At 46.4% G+C, this 19,763-nt stretch overlaps 1 protein-coding gene across 2 annotated transcripts in view; it reads left to right on the forward strand.

Annotated features, from left to right (window-relative positions):
• Positions 1-6,204, forward strand: part of SART1 (spliceosome associated factor 1, recruiter of U4/U6.U5 tri-snRNP) — a 36,207-nt gene extending 30,003 nt beyond the window's left edge. For both annotated transcript variants that reach the window (XM_077287493.1, XM_077287492.1), the window contains exon 21: positions 5,897-6,204. In XM_077287493.1, the coding sequence (XP_077143608.1) occupies positions 5,897-5,915 (19 nt within the window). In that variant the 3' untranslated portion in view covers positions 5,916-6,204. The remainder of the gene's footprint in view (positions 1-5,896) is intronic.
• Positions 6,205-19,763: the final 13,559 nt, after the last annotated feature.

Genomic DNA, 19,763 nt, shown 5'->3' on the forward strand with positions numbered 1-19,763 from the left:
TGTGGCGCTTAAATCCATTTTGGTTGCAGCTAGTGGATAAGACAGATATGTTCACCTCGGAATTACAGGAATTCCTTCAGTTTAATGAGAACTCAGCCTCTAGTCTGGTGGTGTGGGAGACTCTGAAGGCATACTTGCGTGGTATGTTTATTCGCGAGATTTCAAAGATTAAGTCTAGTTCAAGACAAAAATCTAAACTTGTACTTCAGGAGTTGGAGGCTGCAGAGGGGGCTTTCTCAATGCAGGTCACCCCTAACACACAGAGGAGACTTAGGGATGCTCAGTCACGAGTGACCAAAATGACTCTAGAGGCGGCCGCGCAGAAACGTATGTTCCAATCAACCCAATTCTTTGAAAGTGCAGAGAGTGTGGGGCACCTACTCTCGGTTATAACGTCAGCACAAAAAGGGTCCTCGTTCATACCTGGGCTCAGTGGTGGGGATGGGACATTTATTACGGATTCACCGGGAATTCTAAGGATTTTGAGGGCCTTTTACACTAACTTGTATTCCTCTCATTTTGGGGCTTCCACGGAAGAGCTTGCGGACTTTTTAGAAGCCGCCAGGCTCCCGCAACTTTCTGATGCGGATAGAGCTTTGTTAGATGAACCTTTGGGTTTAGATGAGCTTGAAGAGGCTCTGAACACTATTTCTAATAACAAATCACCGGGGGTGGATGGCATACCAGTGGAGGTCTATAAAAAATATAAGTCGGTTCTACTCCCAATATTATTGACTACACTTAATGATAGCCTCGGGCTTGGGGTCCTTCCGCCTTCTATGCGGGAAGCTATTATTACTGTCTTACCAAAAAAAGATAGGGATCCTACCCTCCCGGCCTCGTATAGACCAATTTCCCTTCTGACAGTAGATATTAAGCTATTAGCAAAGGTGTTGGCCATTCGTCTTTCAAAAGTCGTGGAATCTCTAATACACTCGGATCAGACGGGATTCATGCCTCATAAGTCAACGGCCCTAAATGTTAGAAGACTATATCTCAATATGCAAGTGGGGGCAGACAATGTGGGGAGGAGGGCAGTTCTGTCCCTTGATGCCGCTAAGGCGTTTGACAGCGTGGAATGGAAATACCTGTTTGCTACGCTTCAGTGCATGGGTTTTGGTCCAGGCTTTATTGGTTGGATTAAGCTTTTGTACTCAGAACCGTCAGCAAGAATACGAGCAAATGGACTGCTGTCTGAGTCCTTCAATCTGTATAGGGGTACGAGGCAAGGTTGTCCTCTGTCTCCGCTGCTTTTCGCCCTGGCGGTGGAGCCTTTGGCTTCAAGGATAAGGCTTAGCCCAGAAATTGAAGGGTTTAGATACGGGACATTAGAGGAGAAAGTGGCTCTCTACGCCGATGACATTCTCCTGTTTTTGGCTGACTCTGACGAATCGCTCAATGGCGTAATGTCACTTTTTGCTGCGTTTGGGGCTATATCGGGTTTGGCCATAAATTGGGAAAAGTCTGCTATTTTACCATTAGACCCAACTGTGGTTAGAGCTCCACAGGTGCCAGTAGTGTCATGTTTTAAATACCTGGGTATTAATATATCAAACAACATATTAGCTTATGAACACTTAAATCTTTCCCCACTTGTGGCTAGGATTAAACAGAAGATTAAGGCCTGGGCTAACTTACATTTGTCAATAGTTGGGAGAGTGAACCTGTTGAAAATGGTGATTATGCCTCAGCTTTTATATGTTCTTCATAACTCCCCAATTTGGCTTCCCCAAAATAGGTTCTTTAAAATTAATGCACTGTTTAGGGAACTTATATGGTTGAAAAAGGGTGCGAGAATTAAGTTAGAGCACTTACAAAGGAGTAAGGAGGAAGGAGGGTTGGCATTGCCTAACCCTTGGCTATATTTTTTATCTTCCCAGTGTCAACATCTGGCAAGTAGAGTGGAGGACACATCTGTGGAAATAGGGGGAGGTCGAGGGATTCTTCAGTTTCTCGGGGGTCGGGGTCCCCTATTGTCTAAGTTAGAGGCAAATAAATTTAAACCGTGGGTGTCTAAATTTCCGACGGTAATGCTTATGGTCAAAGTGTGGGGTAAAATTAAAAGTTTAAGGGGAATTACTGGGTTCACAAGGTATACCCCTATATGGGATAATCCATATCTGCCGCAATTGAGGACACTGAAGGGGTTTGCGCAATGGCGACGAGTGGGTATCTGGTGGCTCTCACAGCTGATAGATGGGGGTGTCTTTAAATCATTTGAGGACTTACGAAGGGAGTTCTCACTTCAGCATTCTATGTTTTATCAGTATTTACAAGTAAGACACGCTTATATAATGCAGACTCATATACACCCTATTATTATACATCATGATACTGTTATTAATAGGCTCGGTTTACAGGCATCTACAAGGGGACTAATTTCATTCGTGTACGGGGAGCTCCTCTCGAGGGCGCTATTAGGTCACCCGATGACTGCATTGGCGAAATGGGAACATCAAGTGGGGGGGATTTCGGTAGATCAATGGGAGTCAATAATGCAAATGATCCCTAAGTTGTCTCTCAGTGAGCCTAACCGTCTGTCTCAACTATATATCCTTTATAGGGTTTATAGGACTCCTAAGTGGCTGTTTGATTTAGGTCTAAGGCCAAATTCAAAATGTCCCAAGTGTACGCTCGATAATGCAGATATCCTACATATGTTCTGGACGTGTCCCTGTATACAAATATTCTGGATTATGGTTCTCAACTTAATATATATGGCCACAGAGCAGGATATTCCCAGAGATCCTATTGTCTGTGTGCTTGGATATGTTGAGGAGGCGGGAGGAGATGATCATTCACAAATAGCTGTTGCCAGAATGCTTTTTACTGCTAGAAAATTAATAGCATATCACTGGATCTCAGATAAAGTTCCCACGAGGAAGGAGTATGTAAATAAGCTAAACCTCATACTATGCAGAGAGAAGGCCATTTATCTTAAACGGGGTAGACCGGCAGTGTTTGAGAAAATTTGGGCAGGATGGTTGAATGTTCCAGGCTTACCGTCTGTAAGTTTATTCTCGTGATACCATGTTTATATCACCCTGAAAGTGATTTAGTTGTACTCCATGACTGGTGCCTTGGGATATGTGCCTTATCTATGTCTGTATTTTTCTTGTGATATATTTTATCATTGGACCAGGGTTGGGGGGGGGGGGGGGGGAGTTGTTAAGAATGGGAAAAGACTGTGGGGTATTTTGGAAAAAATTCTGTTATGTTCTGAAAACTTTAATAAAAAATATCTGATTTAAAAAAAAAAAAAGATAGGTGGTCCGCAGTTACCACCTCTTTTGGTGATTGGAAGTAAACTTTGTATGGAATACAACTCCATATACAGTACTGCTCAATAGCCACTGCTGGGTCCTGCAGATCAGCTGCTATTGATGGAGAATAGGAGCTGATCTGCAGCGGGCACTGAACAGTGTGCGAAGCTGTGGTGCTCCACTTTATACTACATCCAGGTGCCAATAGAGGTAATAACAGCTGATCACTGGGGACTCGCACCGATATGATGGTGATGACCAGGGCCGTAGAGTTTCTGCTGCCCTAGGCACTTTTAGTGCTGCCTCCCCCTGTGGTGAGTATGACACTATCGGCAGTGACTTTGTCAAAAATCGCTGATGTGAAAGTAGCCTTTTGCAGCAGATCCGGCAGTTTTTCCGCATCTGCCGTGTAACGCATCACTTACGGCAACACTGAGTTCGGCCTCATTCATTCCTTATGGGATTTGCGGCACTTGCCGCGATCTGGCAAATGCAGTATCATACCTCCCAACTTTTGAAGAAGGGAAAGAGGGAGAAAGTTTGCAGCGCGGCAAATTTTAGGCCATGCCTCTGACCACACCCATTTCACAACTAGTCACACTCATATCCACTCCCCAACCACACCCATTTAGCACTGCTGATCACACTGTTTCATAAACAATAATTATAAACAAAAAAATATGGCCACACAGTGCTCTATACTGTATAAAGACCCCACATGATGCTGCGTACAGTATAATGGCCCCACATGATGCTCAATACTATATAATGGCCACACAGTGCTCCATACTGTATAATGGCCCCACATGATGCTGCGTACAGTATAATGGCCACACATGATGTTCAATACTGTATAATGGCCACACATGATGTTCAATACTGTATAATGGCCTCACATGATGCTCAATACTGTATAATTGCCACACATGATGCTCAGTACTGTATAATGGCCACACAGTGCTCTATACTGTATAATGGCCACACAGTGCTCTATACTGTATAATGGCCACACAGTGCTCTAAACTGTATAATGGCCACACATGATGCTCCATACTGTATAATGGCCACACATGATGCTCCATACTGTATAATGGCCACACAGTGCTCTATACTGTATAATGGCCACACATGATGCTCAATACTGTATAATGGCCACACACGATGCTCTATACTGTATAATGGCCACACAGTGCTCTATACTGTATAATGGCCACACAGTGCTCTATACTGTATAATGGCCACACATGATGTTCAATACTGTATAATGGCCACACATGATGCTCCATACTGTATAATAGCCACACATGATGCTACATACTGTATAATGGCCACACATGATGTTCAATACTGTATAATGGCCACACATGATGCTCCATACTGTATGATGACCCCGCATGATGCTCAATACTGTATAATGACCCCACATGATGCTCCATACTGTATAATGCCCCCTCCCATCCTGTGTGCATGGCTTATCTCACCCCCCCTCCTATCCTGTGTGCATGGGTCACCTACCCCCCCTCCTATCCTGTGTGCATGGCTCACCTACCCCCCCTCCCATCCTGTATGCATGGCTCATCTCCCCCCCCCCCCCCCCCTCCTGTGTGCATGGCTCATCTCCCCCCAAACCCCCCCTCCCATCCTGTATGCATGGCTCATCTACCCCCCCCCCCTCCCATCCTGTATGCATGGCTCATCTACCCCCCCTCCCATCCTGTATGCATGGCTCATCTCCCCCGTCCCATCCTGTATGCATGGCCCATCTCGCCCCCCCCCCTCCCATCTTGTAGTATTCATGGCTCATCTCCCCCCTTCCCATCCTGTATGCATAGCTCGGCTCCCCGCTCCCATCTTGCATGGCTCTGCTCCCCATCCTCTTTCATCCAACCCCCCCGTCCTCCCTGGCTGTCATATTCAACCTTTCTCACTCCACGCCGAACATTCCTCCGTCTCTGTCCCGGCGCAGTACCTTCTTCCTGCGTGAGCGGTCACGTGGTACCACTCATCAAGGTCATGAATATGCATCCATGTTCATCACCTTAATGAGCGGTACCACGTGACCGCTCACACAGGACGAGCTGCCAGCGCTGAGACCAGACATTGCTGGAGTAGGGTGAGTATGACGTCTTCAAGGAGGCAGGCGGGCGGGCGGTCGGGAGGTGACCCCGGACTTTAATAATAATAAAAAAAAAACCTGAAAAAAAACTTGCTCAGGTGCCGCCCACCCCGCATCGTCCCGCCCTAGGCACGTGCCCTCAAGTGCTAGTGGCAAATACGGCCCTGGTGATGACCTATACTCTGGATAGTTGCAAAGAACAGGAGGGACTTTAAATTCTGTAAACAGCGTGTTGCCCAGTTTACTGGCCAATTCTGCAGTCTTTCAGTCTTCTAGACACTTGCAAACTCAGTGCTATAGAGCTTGCAAGTTCTGCTATGAAGCTGGGGCTCGTGAAGAGAGAAGATGCAACGACCCCTTTAAGCTTCCAATATGCAACGCCATTAAGTATCCTAAATCTGTTGTGAAATGGAAACTTGTATTGTGTCCGTCCATTGTTGCCGCTAATGATTGCTAATCTAAGGGGCAATAAAAGGTGCGAGTCGTCTTTAGTTTTTCCTCCTTTTCTTTCCAATAGGAACACACTTATTAAATGAGTGGTAATGGATCACTGAAATTCCACTGAAGGACCAGAAGAACGATCGTCCTGTGCACACAATATTCAAGCATGCTGGACTGGGGTGGATTGATGAATGCTCAGGACATCTTTGTTAGGAATGTGCAGCCATGCAGACCATCTCCGACGGCCTGGGACTTTGGTGGGATATGTTTTTTTAACTACATTCTATTGGGGTGTGCTGGAATCCAGACATGCTCCAGTTTTCTTGATAAATGTCATCATCAGGTTGTCTGTAAATCCTCTAATAAAATTGTAATATGGAACTATTTAAACTTGTCTTTATTCTTATACTTGCACATTACGTGATTTACTTAACACAATTTGTTGTCATATTATGTGTTGGAGTAATTATTTTTGTGTGACGCTATGATCCAAAAGGTTAATGTTGGCCATATTGATGAAATCATCCAACTATCGCTTATCTCTGTGTCTGGCTATAATTTAAATAGGGGCCTGATAAAGGGAAGGACCCACATATGAAGCCATAAGAAGTTATGAAAAATGGCTCCTAGTCCTGGGAAAAGGATGGAGCATTTGTGCTATCTGATAAAATACATAAGTAGACTCAACATGACAGCCTTATTACACCACTCCATCTGACTCTCAGCATTGTGCTTGGTGATGTAAGGCTGCATGCAGATGTTCAGCCATCAAGCTCCTGGTGGGGGCACAGTATTTGGTCATTGGTGACTTTCCTGGCCTCTGCCCTTCAGCACTCGGTGACCCCTCTGTAACGTTACGGGGTCTCCACTTTGTGGCTGAGTTGCTGCGGTTCCTTCCACTTCTCAATAATATCACTCACAGGTGATGGGGGAAGAAATGTCATGAACGGACTTGTTACATCGGTGGCTCCAATTACAGGACGGCGCTGGTATCAGTGAGATCTGCACCACCGACCGATCTGTCACCTTAGTAAAGGCAGATGGCATGGCGTGGCGCAGAGGGGCCTGATGGAAAACCGGAATTCAATGATCAGGAGGCAATTTATTTATTTTTAAGGTTGTGCCACATCTACAAATATTAGCTGTTTAGAAACAAGGATGCTTAATATATTATAGCATGTTTAGAACGTTGAAAAGACCTAATAGTTGGCTTTCAATCTGCTTGTTCTGTGCTCGATGCCGGAGATAAATCCTGCAATTGAAGGTGGGTTACAAAATTAGTACATACGATCACCGGTTCTTTAATCTCGAAACCCTTATGTGTCTTATATTCCATAATCCCTCAGCAATATGTATATGTTCAAATTAGAGTTAAGCAAAAAGATTAAAAGGACTCCAACTCAGATTGGTCGCGTCAATCCAAGGATTTTCACTGAGCACCAGGGCCTTGCAAATGCTTGTGCTCGTCTCTAGTTCAATTACTCAATGTTTGGGGATGCTGTAAAGTTTGGCAAAGATATGTGACTTTGACCAATGGGACACGTTACACTTATGTAGTGCTGGAGGCTGAGTGATGAAAATGATTATATATCCCAACACGATATGATGGTTGTGGATGGCACCAGATCCTGCTCGGGGGGACTGTCTGGAAGAATAAAAATGAAGCAGCAGTTCAAGAGACGAATGCTCCAACCACATCCAAAGTATGGAGGAAGTTCTCCCTGGGTTCTGCTTGAAATCCGCCACTAGATTTGGGCTGAACAAAGATCTTGCCAAACGGGAAGACCCCAGATGATGTTGGCCAGGAGACTGACTAGTTTAAAAAAGAAAAAACAATTCTCACCGTACTTGATCAATGCATGCCTGTTTTCATCATACTGAGTGACATATCCAATACTGCTGACCTGCAGCGAAATTTAAAAAAAAAATGTATCCGGATCGGCACCTCCAAATAAAATTTTCAAGCTTTATTTCATTTACAAAAAAGCAAAAGTTTCCACATGATGATGATGATGATGATACTACATACTGACGTGTTTTTGGCGTCCTCCGCACCCTTACAATTTGATTATCTCTCTTAGGAACACTTATTAAATTATATGAACAAAACAGAAAATATGACTTTACCAAAGGAAAAGAAACAATAACAGATTAGTATTCATATCAAATAAAACTCAATAAATGAATATAGTGTCGATTTTATAATTCAATCCTTAGGGTGGTTTCCTGTCAAGTGTAACAATCCAGAAAGCTTGCCACATGAAGAGCTTAGGTTGCCAGCTACCTCCTCATTTTAGAATTTTAGCTTTCTCCAACCCAAAGAAACAAAAGCAGTCTAGTAGTAATGAACGAACGTGCTGGGATAAGGTGTTATCCGGGCGTGCTGAGTGTCTTCAGCGCGCTTGAAAAATATATTTGAGTCCCTGGCGGTTGCTTGATTCGCGGTTGTTCGACGGCCACAACACCTAAAAGAACTGTTTGTTAGGCAATCCCTGCATGTGTTGCGATTGTCAAACCGCCACGAGACATGCAGGCGCGGGGCCTCAAACATATTTAAGCACACCGAAGTTACTCGGTTAGCACCTGAGCATGCTCAGATAACACCTTATCCCAGCACATTCTCTCATCACTACTGTCTAGTTTTCCTTCATGTTGCTCCAAGAAGTGTCTGAGTAAGTGATGTTATTACTATTATAAATATTCTCAACAGTTCTTTTTTTTTAAATGTTAAGCTAGTACAGCCTATATACAAATAATAAAGTGAACACTTAAATAACACAATGTAACTCAGTCAATCACACTTCTGTGAAATCACCTCTGCGGTTATCCCTGCAGATTTATCGCGGTTTGTTTTGCGGTTTCCGCTGCGGGTTTACTCCTATACTATTGATGCTGCATATGCAGCAATATGCAGCATCAATAGTAATGTTAAAAATAATAAAAAATGGTTATATACTCACCCTCTGACGTGTCCCGATCTCGGCGCTGCACGTGGCGGTCCGGTTCCAAAGATGCTGTGCGAGAAGGACCTTCGTGACGTCACGGTCATGTGACCGTGACGTCATCTCAGGCCCTGCTCGCACAGCAACCCTGCGACCGGACAGCCGCATGCAGCGCTGAGAGGTGAGTATATCATTATTTTTTATTTTAATTCTTTTTTTTTTTTTTTACACAAATATGGTTCCCAGGGCCTGGAGGAGAGTCTCCTCTCCTCCACCCCGGGTACCATCTGCACATTATCCGCTTACTTCCCGCATCGTGGGCACAGCCCCATGCGGGAAGTAAGTGGATCAATGCATTCCTATGTGTGCAGAATCGCAGCGATTCTGCACAAAAGAAGTGACATGCTGCGGAATGTAAACCGCTGCGTTTCTGCGCAGTTTTTCCCGCAGCATGTGCACAGCGGATTGCGATTTCCATAGGTTTACATGTAACTGTAAACGCTATGGAGACTGCTGCGGACCCGCAGCTGCAGAAACGCGGTTCCGCGGTAAAAACCGCTATGTGTGCACATAGCCTTATAAAGGAGTGGTTCTGCAGGGGGAGACCACAGACCATTTATCTGTTCTCATCCTTTTTGGCTGTTGTTTTGGTCACTATTGCATTTTGTCATTGCTCTCACCCCTTGAGGTACAGTAGTATCAGGCGGAATCTACAACCCACTGAAGTTGATCCGGTAGTGCAGCTCATCCAGGATGACACATCAATGTGAGCTGTGGGAAGAAGGGTAGCTGTGTCTGTCAGTACAGTGGCCAGAGCATGGAGCAGATACCAGGAGACTTGGAGGGGAGGGGGGGGGGCAGTAGGAGGGCATCAACCCAGCAGCAGGACTGCTTCCTCCTCTGTGCATGGAGAGAAAAGGGAGCAGTGCCAGAGCCCTGTAAAATGACCTCCAGCAGGCCAATAACATCCATGTGTCTGCTAAAACTGTTAGAAACAGACTCCATGAGGATGGTCTGAGTGCCCGATGTCCACAATTGGGTGTTGGCTTACAGCCTAACACTGTGCAGGACGTTTGCCACTTGCCACAGAACACCAGGATTGGCAGATTCGACATTAGTGCCCTGTGCTCTTCACAGATGAAAGCAGGATCACACTGAGCACATGTAACAGATGTGACAAAGCTGGTGACACCTTGGAGAACATTCTGCTGCCTACAACATCCTCCAGCATGACTGGTTTGGCAGAGGGTCAGTAATGGTATGGAAAGACATTTCTTTGGAGGACCGCACGGCCCTCCATGTCCTCGCCAGAGGTAGCCTAACTGCCATTAGGTACCAGGATGAGATCCTCAACTCCATTATGCAATTATATGTAGGGGCCCTGGGTTCCTTCTGATGCAAGACAATGCTAGGCATCACTTGGCTGAAGTGTGTCAGAAGTTCCTGCGTGATGAAGGCATTGATGCTATGGAGTGGCCCGCCCATTCCCCAGACCTATAATAATTTTATTTCTATAGCGCCAACATATTCCGCAGCACTTTACATTTTAGAGGGGACTTGTATATGGAGCGCCCCCACTACCGCAGGGCCGAGGGGTACCCGGTACCGGGCCTCTCTGTCTCGGTTCTGGGGTTGTCACGGTGGCTAGACCCAGCCCGTGACCCTGCTGAGGGGCATCCAATGAAGATGGGGAGTGATGCTGTTGTGGTGTGGTGCCGGCCGCAGTAAATAACAAGGACACCAGGTTGCAGTCTCTTTACCTCTTTACTGAAGGCTTCAGGATCCTCAGTCCGGAATACGGTTATCCGGGCTGCGTGAGTCCGGCCGGTCCGATGGCACCTCCAGAGTCCCCTTTGCAGGTGGAAATCGGTGCCTACCTTCTAGCGCTTGTGTGTTGTAGTCCTTCCCTGCTGCGCTTAAGGGATAGTCCTCACAACTGTTGTGTCTGTTTCTGAAGTTCCCTCACAACTCGATTATGATGTTCTGTTTCGTCCCCCAGATGATAGGACGCACCCGTATGACGGGTAGGCTCAGAGGTCTTCCGGGACCCTAGAGTCGCCCCTCTCCAGATGTTGCCCCCTGTGTCTGCTTAGGTGATTTTGGGTGAGACAGCCCACCTATAACTGACTGTCCTGCCGTAGGCTTGAAGTAAGGCATGGAGCTCAATACTTCCTCGGCGTTCCGGCCACCGGCTACGCGCCTCAGTAGGATGTTGCCTCGTCTTACAGCACGACTCCTACTGGTGTTTCTCCTTGTTGCGTTGATCTCGTTTCTCACTCAGCACAATAAACCTCGCTTCTTGTCCTTTCTTGGGGTACCGCCGCAATGTCGTGCAGGCGTGGTCCCGTAACGTTCTTTCTGTTCGCTAGGCCTCTGTCAGGATCCCACCCCTGACAGGGACCCCCCTGAATCTTCCCCTGCAACACCCTCTGCCACTGGATGTTGCTTGGTTCCAACCCAGTCAGCTTTCTCTCTAACTTCCTATCTAACCCCCAGTTTTACCAGATTGTGAGGAGTGGCCTAATACATAGCACCCTTAGCTCCCCCTGGAGGCCAGACTGTGAAGTGTATTGGTGTCTGTGATACCTGGTCAGGTGAACTCCTTCAGTGCCATCAGACGTACCATAGCCCCCTTAGCGGCGGAGCATCAGTACTGCAACGACCAGGACTCTGGGGCGCTGCACTCCCCCCCGGTTAAATCCAGTACTCCTGGACTGGGAAGAAAACAACAATACATGTCAGCAAAAAGACATACAATTTTTGAAATGCAATAACAAGTAAATTTGAACAGAGCTTCCCTTTATGGGACGTGAGGACTCTTGAACGTTACAAACATGGTTAAATACTTTAAATAACATACTATAAATAACTTCTCTTACCCAACCGGGTATTCTACTTAGTGCAATTTTTGAACAATAATTTAACATCGCCTTTAAGGACGTACACGCTGAATCCACTAAAGACCTTCTTATAAAACACTATAAGGCTAATCAACTTTTCTTCATTTTCCACCTTTACATCTGCAGGACCGCCTGTCTATCTGCCCCAGGCCTACTGCCTCTCGCTCTGTTGCAGGACCGCCCCATCTCTCATCCGGGCCTACTGCCTTTATGCTACTATACACAGTATAGAACTTATCATCCTTCTCTCAGTTCAAGATCGCGGAGCCATCTCTGTATGGCTCTTAGGAGGACTCACCGACTAACCCCATACGGGTTCACTTCCTGTCCTCATTCTCTAACACATTATTAAACATTTCTTATAATCAACTGACCAACTACATATAACTTTTACATGTAAGCATTATTAGTACTTCCTTTTAAAGCATCATTATACTCTAAGTGCTATTGATGAACGTCCCCTTTAAGAGGGGACCAAGTCTCTTGGAGATAGTGCAACTGCTCAAGCTGCAAGTCCGTATACAGCAAGGACTCCGGTGCTGTTTCCAAGAACAGTTTCTTCGCAAAGAGTCCTTTTCTTTGTAAAACTAGTAGAGGGCACCTTTAAGAAGGTGCAAACTATTTACAATAAGTTTGTAATCATGCAGTGTTCATGATTCGGTAGTCTTTATAACATGGGGGAACAAGGAGCAAAAAGGAAAATAAAAGCAAAAATAAAAAGCAATAGGGATTCCGGGTAAACAAAGGGATCCCTTTAAGAATAACCCTAGTTGGGTTTAAAGCAGCAAAAAGCAGGGAAACAAACAGTTAACTATTTACATTTCCATGGCATCGAGGTTTACTCTTGCTCTGGCGGCCGTAGCTCCGCATAGACCTCGCCCGGCAAGGTGATCAGCGAGCTCGGTGCCTTTAAGAAGTGCTCTATGCCCGGGGCCTGATCCCAGGGTGTAAGGCGCTGGAGTTTATAGGTCCCAGGGAGAGGGGGTGCCGCGACGGGGCCTATCAGCAGGTCTTCTGCTGGCCGGGCAGGGTCGTTCTTCATACCTGCTTGAGATGCGGTCCCTCCGGTGCCGATTTGCTCCGTCTCCGCTGGGATCTGGAACGCTGGCTGCAGGGCCTTGCGCTGCGACGTTGTCATCTCCGTTTGCAGCATCTCGCTTCCCGGCAGGGCCTTGCTTTCCAGCTTCGGAGCGCTGGACCTTCTTTCCTGCTCCGGACCAAACGAGGCTGCCGACAGGCGTCTGGCGAGGCCCCCGATGAAGATTTTCTTCCACCCGGCCTCAGTGCTCAGCGGCATCCGCCGGAGTTGGTCGCTGAGCTCTTCCACACCGGCCTGCAGGAAATCAGCATCAGCGGTGGAGGCCTGGTTACGGTGCCCCTCTGGGTAGCTGGGGGAGCCCTCTGCTCCGACCCCACGCTCCGGCTCCGGGTGGCTCGCCATGGCGTCCTCCACGTGGCTGACTTCCTCTTTGTCCTTTTCCCGCTCTCTCCTTCGTGGGCGGTTTCGCTTTCGTTGTCTCCGCCCCCCATTGAGGATCAGTAGGCGGATCTCGGCTGCTGACGGACACGTCCTCAAGGGGCAGAAATATTTAGACTGGGCGGCCATTGTCTTTCGCGCTCTTCAGCTTGTCTACGCCCACTCCACACCCTTCTTCTCCTGCGCTCTCCTTAGCGCTGTAATGGCGGCGGTTTTGGCGGGAATTTCTGGTGGCCAGTGGCAATACAGTCTTTGCAATAAGTCACAGTCCAAGCACAATAAATCACAGTTCCAAGGCACACATGACCTGATTTTTCAGGCTTAAGTAGATCCTGTTCGTGACGCCAAGTTGGAGCGCCCCCACTGCCGCAGGGCCGAGGGGTACCCGGTACCGGGCCTCTCTGTCTCGGTTCTGGGGTTGTCACGGTTGCTAGACCCGGCCCGTGACCCTGCTGAGGGGCGTCCAATGAAGATGGGGAGTGATGCTGTTGTGGTGTGGTGCCGGCCGCAGTAAATAACAAGGACACCAGGTTGCAGTCTCTTTACCTCTTTACTGAAGGCTTCAGGATCCTCAGTCCGGAATACGGTTAACCGGGCTGCGTGAGTCCGGCCGGTCCGATGGCACCTCCAGAGTCCCCTTTGCAGGTTGAAATCGGTGCCTACCTTCTAGCGCTTGTGTGTTGTAGTCCTTCCCTACTGCGCTTTCGGGATAGTCCTCACAACTGTTGTGTCTGTTTCTGAAGTTCCCTCACAACTCGATTATGATGTTCTGTTTCGTTCCCCAGATGATATGGCTAGGATGCACTCGTATGACGGGTAGGCTCGGAAGTCTTCCGGGACCCTAGAGTCGCCCCTCTCCAGATGTTGCCCCCTGTGTCTGCTTAGGTTATTTTGGGTGAGACAGCCCGCCTATAACTGACTGTCCTGCCGTAGGTTTGAAGTAAGGCATGGAGCTCAATACTTCCTCGGCGTTCCGGCCACCGGCTACGCGCCTCAGTAGGATGTTGCCTCGTCTTACAGCACGACTCCTACTGGTGTTTCTCCTTGTTGCGTTGATCTCGTTTCTCACTCAGCACAATAAACCTCGCTTCTTGTCCTTTCTTGGGGTACCGCCGCAATGTCGTGCAGGCGCGGTCCCGTAACGTTCTTTCTGTTCGCTAGGCCTCTGTCAGGATCCCACCCCTGACAGGGACCCCCCTGAATCTTCCCCTGCAACACCCTCTGCCACAGGATGTTGCCTGGTTCCAACCCAGTCAGCTTTCTCTCTAACTTCCTATCTAACCCCCAGTTTTACCAGATTGTGAGGAGTGGCCTAATACATAGCACCCTTAGCTCCCCCTGGAGGCCAGACTGTGAAGTGTATTGGTGTCTGTGATACCTGGTCAGGTGAACGCCTTCAGTGCCATCAGACGTACCATAGCCCCCCCTTAGCGGCGGAGCATCAGTACTGCAACGACCAGGACTCTGGGGCGCTGCATATAGACAATAGACATTACAGCATAACAATAAACACATAGATCAAAATAGATACCAAGATGAGTGAGGGCCCTGCTCGCAAGCTTACAATCTATAGGAAAAAGGGAGACACGAGAGGTGGATGGTAACAATTGCTTTCGTTGTTCGGACCAGCCGTAGTGTAAGGATCAAGTGTTCATGTAAAGCTGCACGAACCGGTTATCAGCCTAAGTATGTAACAGTACAGACACAGAGGACTATTAAATGCATTAAGCATGTGAGAACATGATGCGAGGAACCTGGTTGTGGTAACAATTTTGAATGGGCCACACAGGGATAGTTAGGTTAAAGCATTGAGACGGTAGGCCAGTCTGAACAAATGTGTTTTTAGGGCAGTCTTGGAGACGGAAGTGGGAGGTTCTGATTAAAGAGGATGTTAACCTCAGCTCATTAACAGAACAGAGGGCACGGGTAGGGTGGTAGACTGAGACCAGGGAGGAGATGTAGGGTGGTGCTGAGCCATGGAGAGCTTTGTGGGTGAGGGTAATAAGTTTATATTGAATTCTAGAGTGGATGGGTAACCAGTGCAATGACTGGCACAGGGTAGAGGCATCGGTGTAACGATTGGTGAGGAATATGATCCTGGCTGCAGCATTCAAGACAGATTGGAGAGGGGGAGTTTGGTAAGAGGGATGCCGATTAGTAGAGAGTTACAAAAGTCCAGACCTGAATCCAATCGAGCACATCTGGGACATCATGTCTCGTTCCATCCACCAACGCCACGTTGCACCACAGACTGTCCAGAAGTTTACTGATGCTTTAATCCAGGTCTGGGAGGAGATCCCTCAGGAGACTATCTTCTGCCTCATCAGGAGCATGTGCAGGCGTTGTAGGTAGATCATACAGGCACGTGGAGGCCACATACACTACTGAGCATCATTTCCTTGTTGTGAGGCATTTCCACTGAAGTTGAATCTGCCTGTAATTTGATTTTCCACTCTGATTTTGAGCATCATTCCAAATCCAGACCTCTATGGAATATTAATTTTGATTTACATTGATCATTTGTAGGGTTGAGCGAAACGGGTCGTTCATTTTCAAAAGTCGCCGACTTTTGGCTAAGTCGGCGTCTCATGAAACCCGATCCGACCCCTGTGCTTGTCGGCCATGCGGTACGCGACTTTCGCGCCAAAGTCGCGTTTCAATGACGCGAAAAGCGCCATTTCTCAGCCAATGAAGGTGAACGCAGAGTGTGGGCAGCGTGATGACATAGGTCCTGGTCCCCACCATCTTAGAGAAGGGCATTGCAGTGATTGGCTTGCTGTCTGCGACGTCACAGGGGCTATAAAGGGGCGTTCCCGCCGACCGCCATGTTACTGCTGCTGCTCTGAGCTTAGGGAGAGGTTGCTGCCGCTTCGTCAGAAGCAGGGAGAGCGTTAGGCAGGGTCCACTAACCACCAAACCGCTTGTGCTGTAGCGATTTCCACTGTCCAACACCACCTTCGGTGTGCAGGGACAGCGAAAGCAATTTTTTTTTTTTTTTTCCCTCAGCGCTGTAGCTCATTGGGCTGCCCTAGAAGGCTCCCTGATAGCTGTATTGCTGTGTGTACGCCACTGTGGAAACCAACTGCTTTTTTCAAAGCACATATCCTCTTGTTCCTTCCTTTCTGCACAGCTATCTTTTTTGTTTGTCCACACTTTTTATTTAATTTGTGCATCAGTCCACTCCTATTGCTGCCTGCCATACCTGGCTTAGATTACTGCAGGGAGATAGTAATTGTAGGACAGTCCCTGTTTTTTTTTTTGTTTTTTTTGTGGGAGATTAAGATTGGCATTTCTGCTACAGTGCCATCCCTGTGTGTGCCATCTCTCACTGAGTGGGCCATAGAAAGCCTATTTATTTTTGTCCTTGATTTGTGTTCTAAAATCTACCTCAACACAAAAACACTACATCAATCAGTGGGAGAAAAATATTGGCCTCAGTCAGGGCTTGTGTGCCACTCCTGTGCGTGCCATCTCTCATTCAGTGGGCCATAGAAAGCCTTTTTTTTTGTTTTTTTTTAATATTATTTGGTTTCTAAAGTCTCCCTGAAAATAAAAAAAAAAAAACTTAAAAAAACAGTGGGAGAGTAATATTGCCCTTTCAGCTTGTGCGCCAGTCTTGACTCCTGGGTGTGCCACCTCTCTCTCTCTAATTGTGGGCCATAGAAAGCCTATTTATTTTTTTCCTTCATTTGTGTTCTAAAATCTACCTCAACACAAAAACACTACATCAATCAGTGGGAGAAAAATATTGGCCTCAGTCAGGGCTTGTGTGCCACTCCTGTGCGTGTCATCTCTCATTCAGTGGGCCATAGAAAGCCTTTTTTTTTAATATTATTTGGTTTCTAAAGTCTCCCTGAAAAAAAAAAAAAAAAAAAACATAAAAAAACAGTGGGAGAGTAATATTGCCCTTTCAGCTTGTGCGCCAGTCTTGACTCCTGGGTGTGCCACCTCTCTCTCTCTAATTGTGGGCCATAGAAAGCCTATTTATTTTTTTCCTTCATTTGTGTTCTAAAATCTACCTCAACACAAAAACACTACATCAATCAGTGGGAGAAAAATATTGGCCTCAGTCAGGGCTTGTGTGCCACTCCTGTGCGTGCCATCTCTCATTCAGTGGGCCATAGAAAGCCTTTTTTTTTGTTTTTTTTTAATATTATTTGGTTTCTAAAGTCTCCCTGAAAAAAAAAAAAAAAAAACATAAAAAAACAGTGGGAGAGTAATATTGCCCTTTCAGCTTGAGCGCCAGTCTTGACTCCTGGGTGTGCCACCTCTCTCTCTGTAATTGTGGGCCATAGAAAGCCTATTTATTTTTTTCCTTCATTTGTGTTTTAAAATCTACCTCAACACAAAAACACTACATCAATCAGTGGGAGAAAAATATTGGCCTCAGTCAGGGCTTGTGTGCCACTCCTGTGCGTGTCATCTCTCATTCTGTGGGCCATAGAAAGCCTTTTTTTTTGGTTTTTTTTAAATATTATTTGGTTTCTAAAGTCTCCCTGAAAATAAAAAAAAAAAAAACTTAAAAAAACAGTGGGAGAGTAATATTGCCCTTTCAGCTTGTGCGCCAGTCTTGACTCCTGGGTGTGCCACCTCTCTCTCTCTAATTGTGGGCCATAGAAAGCCTATTTATTTTTTTCCTTCATTTGTGTTTTAAAATCTACCTCAACACAAAAACACTACATCAATCAGTGGGAGAAAAATATTGGCCTCAGTCAGGGCTTGTGTGCCACTCCTGTGCGTGTCATCTCTCATTCAGTGGGCCATAGAAAGCCTTTTTTTTTTGTTTTTTTTTTATATTATTTGGTTTCTAAAGTCTCCCTGAAAATAAAAAAAAAAAAACTTAAAAAAACAGTGGGAGAGTAATATTGCCCTTTCAGCTTGTGCGCCAGTCTTGACTCCTGGGTGTGCCACCTCTCTCTCTCTAATTGTGGGCCATAGAAAGCCTATTTATTTTTTTCCTTCATTTGTGTTCTAAAATCTACCTCAACACAAAAACACTACATCAATCAGTGGGAGAAAAATATTGGCCTCAGTCAGGGCTTGTGTGCCACTCCTGTGCGTGTCATCTCTCATTCAGTGGGCCATAGAAAGCCTTTTTTTTTGTTTTTTTTTTATATTATTTGGTTTCTAAAGTCTCCCTGAAAAAAAAAAAAAAAAACATAAAAAAACAGTGGGAGAGTAATATTGCCCTTTCAGCTTGTGCGCCAGTCTTGACTCCTGGGTGTGCCACCTCTCTCTCTCTAATTGTGGGCCATAGAAAGCCTATTTATTTTTTTCCTTCATTTGTGTTCTAAAATCTACCTCAACACAAAAACACTACATCAATCAGTGGGAGAAAAATATTGGCCTCAGTCAGGGCTTGTGTGCCACTCCTGTGCGTGCCATCTCTCATTCAGTGGGCCATAGAAAGCCTTTTTTTTTGTTTTTTTTTAATATTATTTGGTTTCTAAAGTCTCCCTGAAAATAAAAAAAACAAAACTTAAAAAAAACAGTGGGAGAGTAATATTGCCCTTTCTGTCATGGTTCTCAATGGCGAGAGAACATAGCCCAGCATATATGAGAACCAGCTCTTGGAAGATGGAAACTATACTGACCATGAACTAAACCTGCCGCACAACTAGAAGTGGCCGGGTAGCATGCCTACGTTTTTTAACCCTAGATGCCCAGCGCCAGCCGGAGAACTACCTAATCCTAGCAGAGGAAAAGACAGTCCTGGCTCACCTCTAGAGAAATTTTCCCAAAAGGCAGACAGAGGCCCCCACATATATTGGCGGTGATTTTAGATGAAATGACAAACGTAGTATGAAAATAGGTTTAGCAAAATCGAGGTCCGCTTTCTAGATAGCAGGAAGACAGAAAGGACACTCTCATGGTCAGCAGAAAACCCTATCAAAACACCATCTAGAAATTCCTTTAAGACTCTAGCATTAACTCATAACACCAGGGTGGCAATTTCCGATCACAAGAGCTTTCCAGACACAGTAACGAAACAGCAGCTGTGAACAGGAACAAAATGCAAAAACACACAAGGACAAAAGTCCAACTTAGCTGGGAGTTGTCTAGTAGCAGGAACAAGCACAGAAGGCTTCTGATTACATTGTTGACCGGCAAGAAACTGACAGAGGAGCAAGGTTATATAGCGACTCCCACATCCTGATAGGAGCAGGTGAACAGAGGGGATGATGCACACAAGTTCAATTCCACAAGTGGCCACCGGGGGAGCCCAGAATCCAATTTCACAACAGTACCCCCCCCTCAAGGAGGGGGCACCGAACCCTCACCAGAACCACCAGGGCGATCAGGATGAGCCCTATGAAAGGCACGGACAAGATCGGAGGCATGAACATCAGAGGCAGTGACCCAAGAATTATCCTCCTGACCGTATCCCTTCCATTTGACCAGATACTGGAGTCTCCGTCTGGAAACACGAGAGTCTAAGATCTTTTCCACAACGTACTCCAACTCACCCTCAAGCAACACCGGAGCAGGAGGCTCAACGGAAGGCACAACCGGTACCTCATACCTGCGCAACAATGACCGATGAAAAACATTATGAATCGAAAAGGATGCAGGGAGGTCCAAACGGAAGGACACAGGGTTAAGAATCTCCAATATCTTGTACGG

Source organism: Ranitomeya variabilis, chromosome 2 (assembly GCF_051348905.1).
Source record: "Ranitomeya variabilis isolate aRanVar5 chromosome 2, aRanVar5.hap1, whole genome shotgun sequence".
Classification (NCBI taxonomy): Eukaryota; Metazoa; Chordata; class Amphibia; order Anura; family Dendrobatidae; genus Ranitomeya; species Ranitomeya variabilis.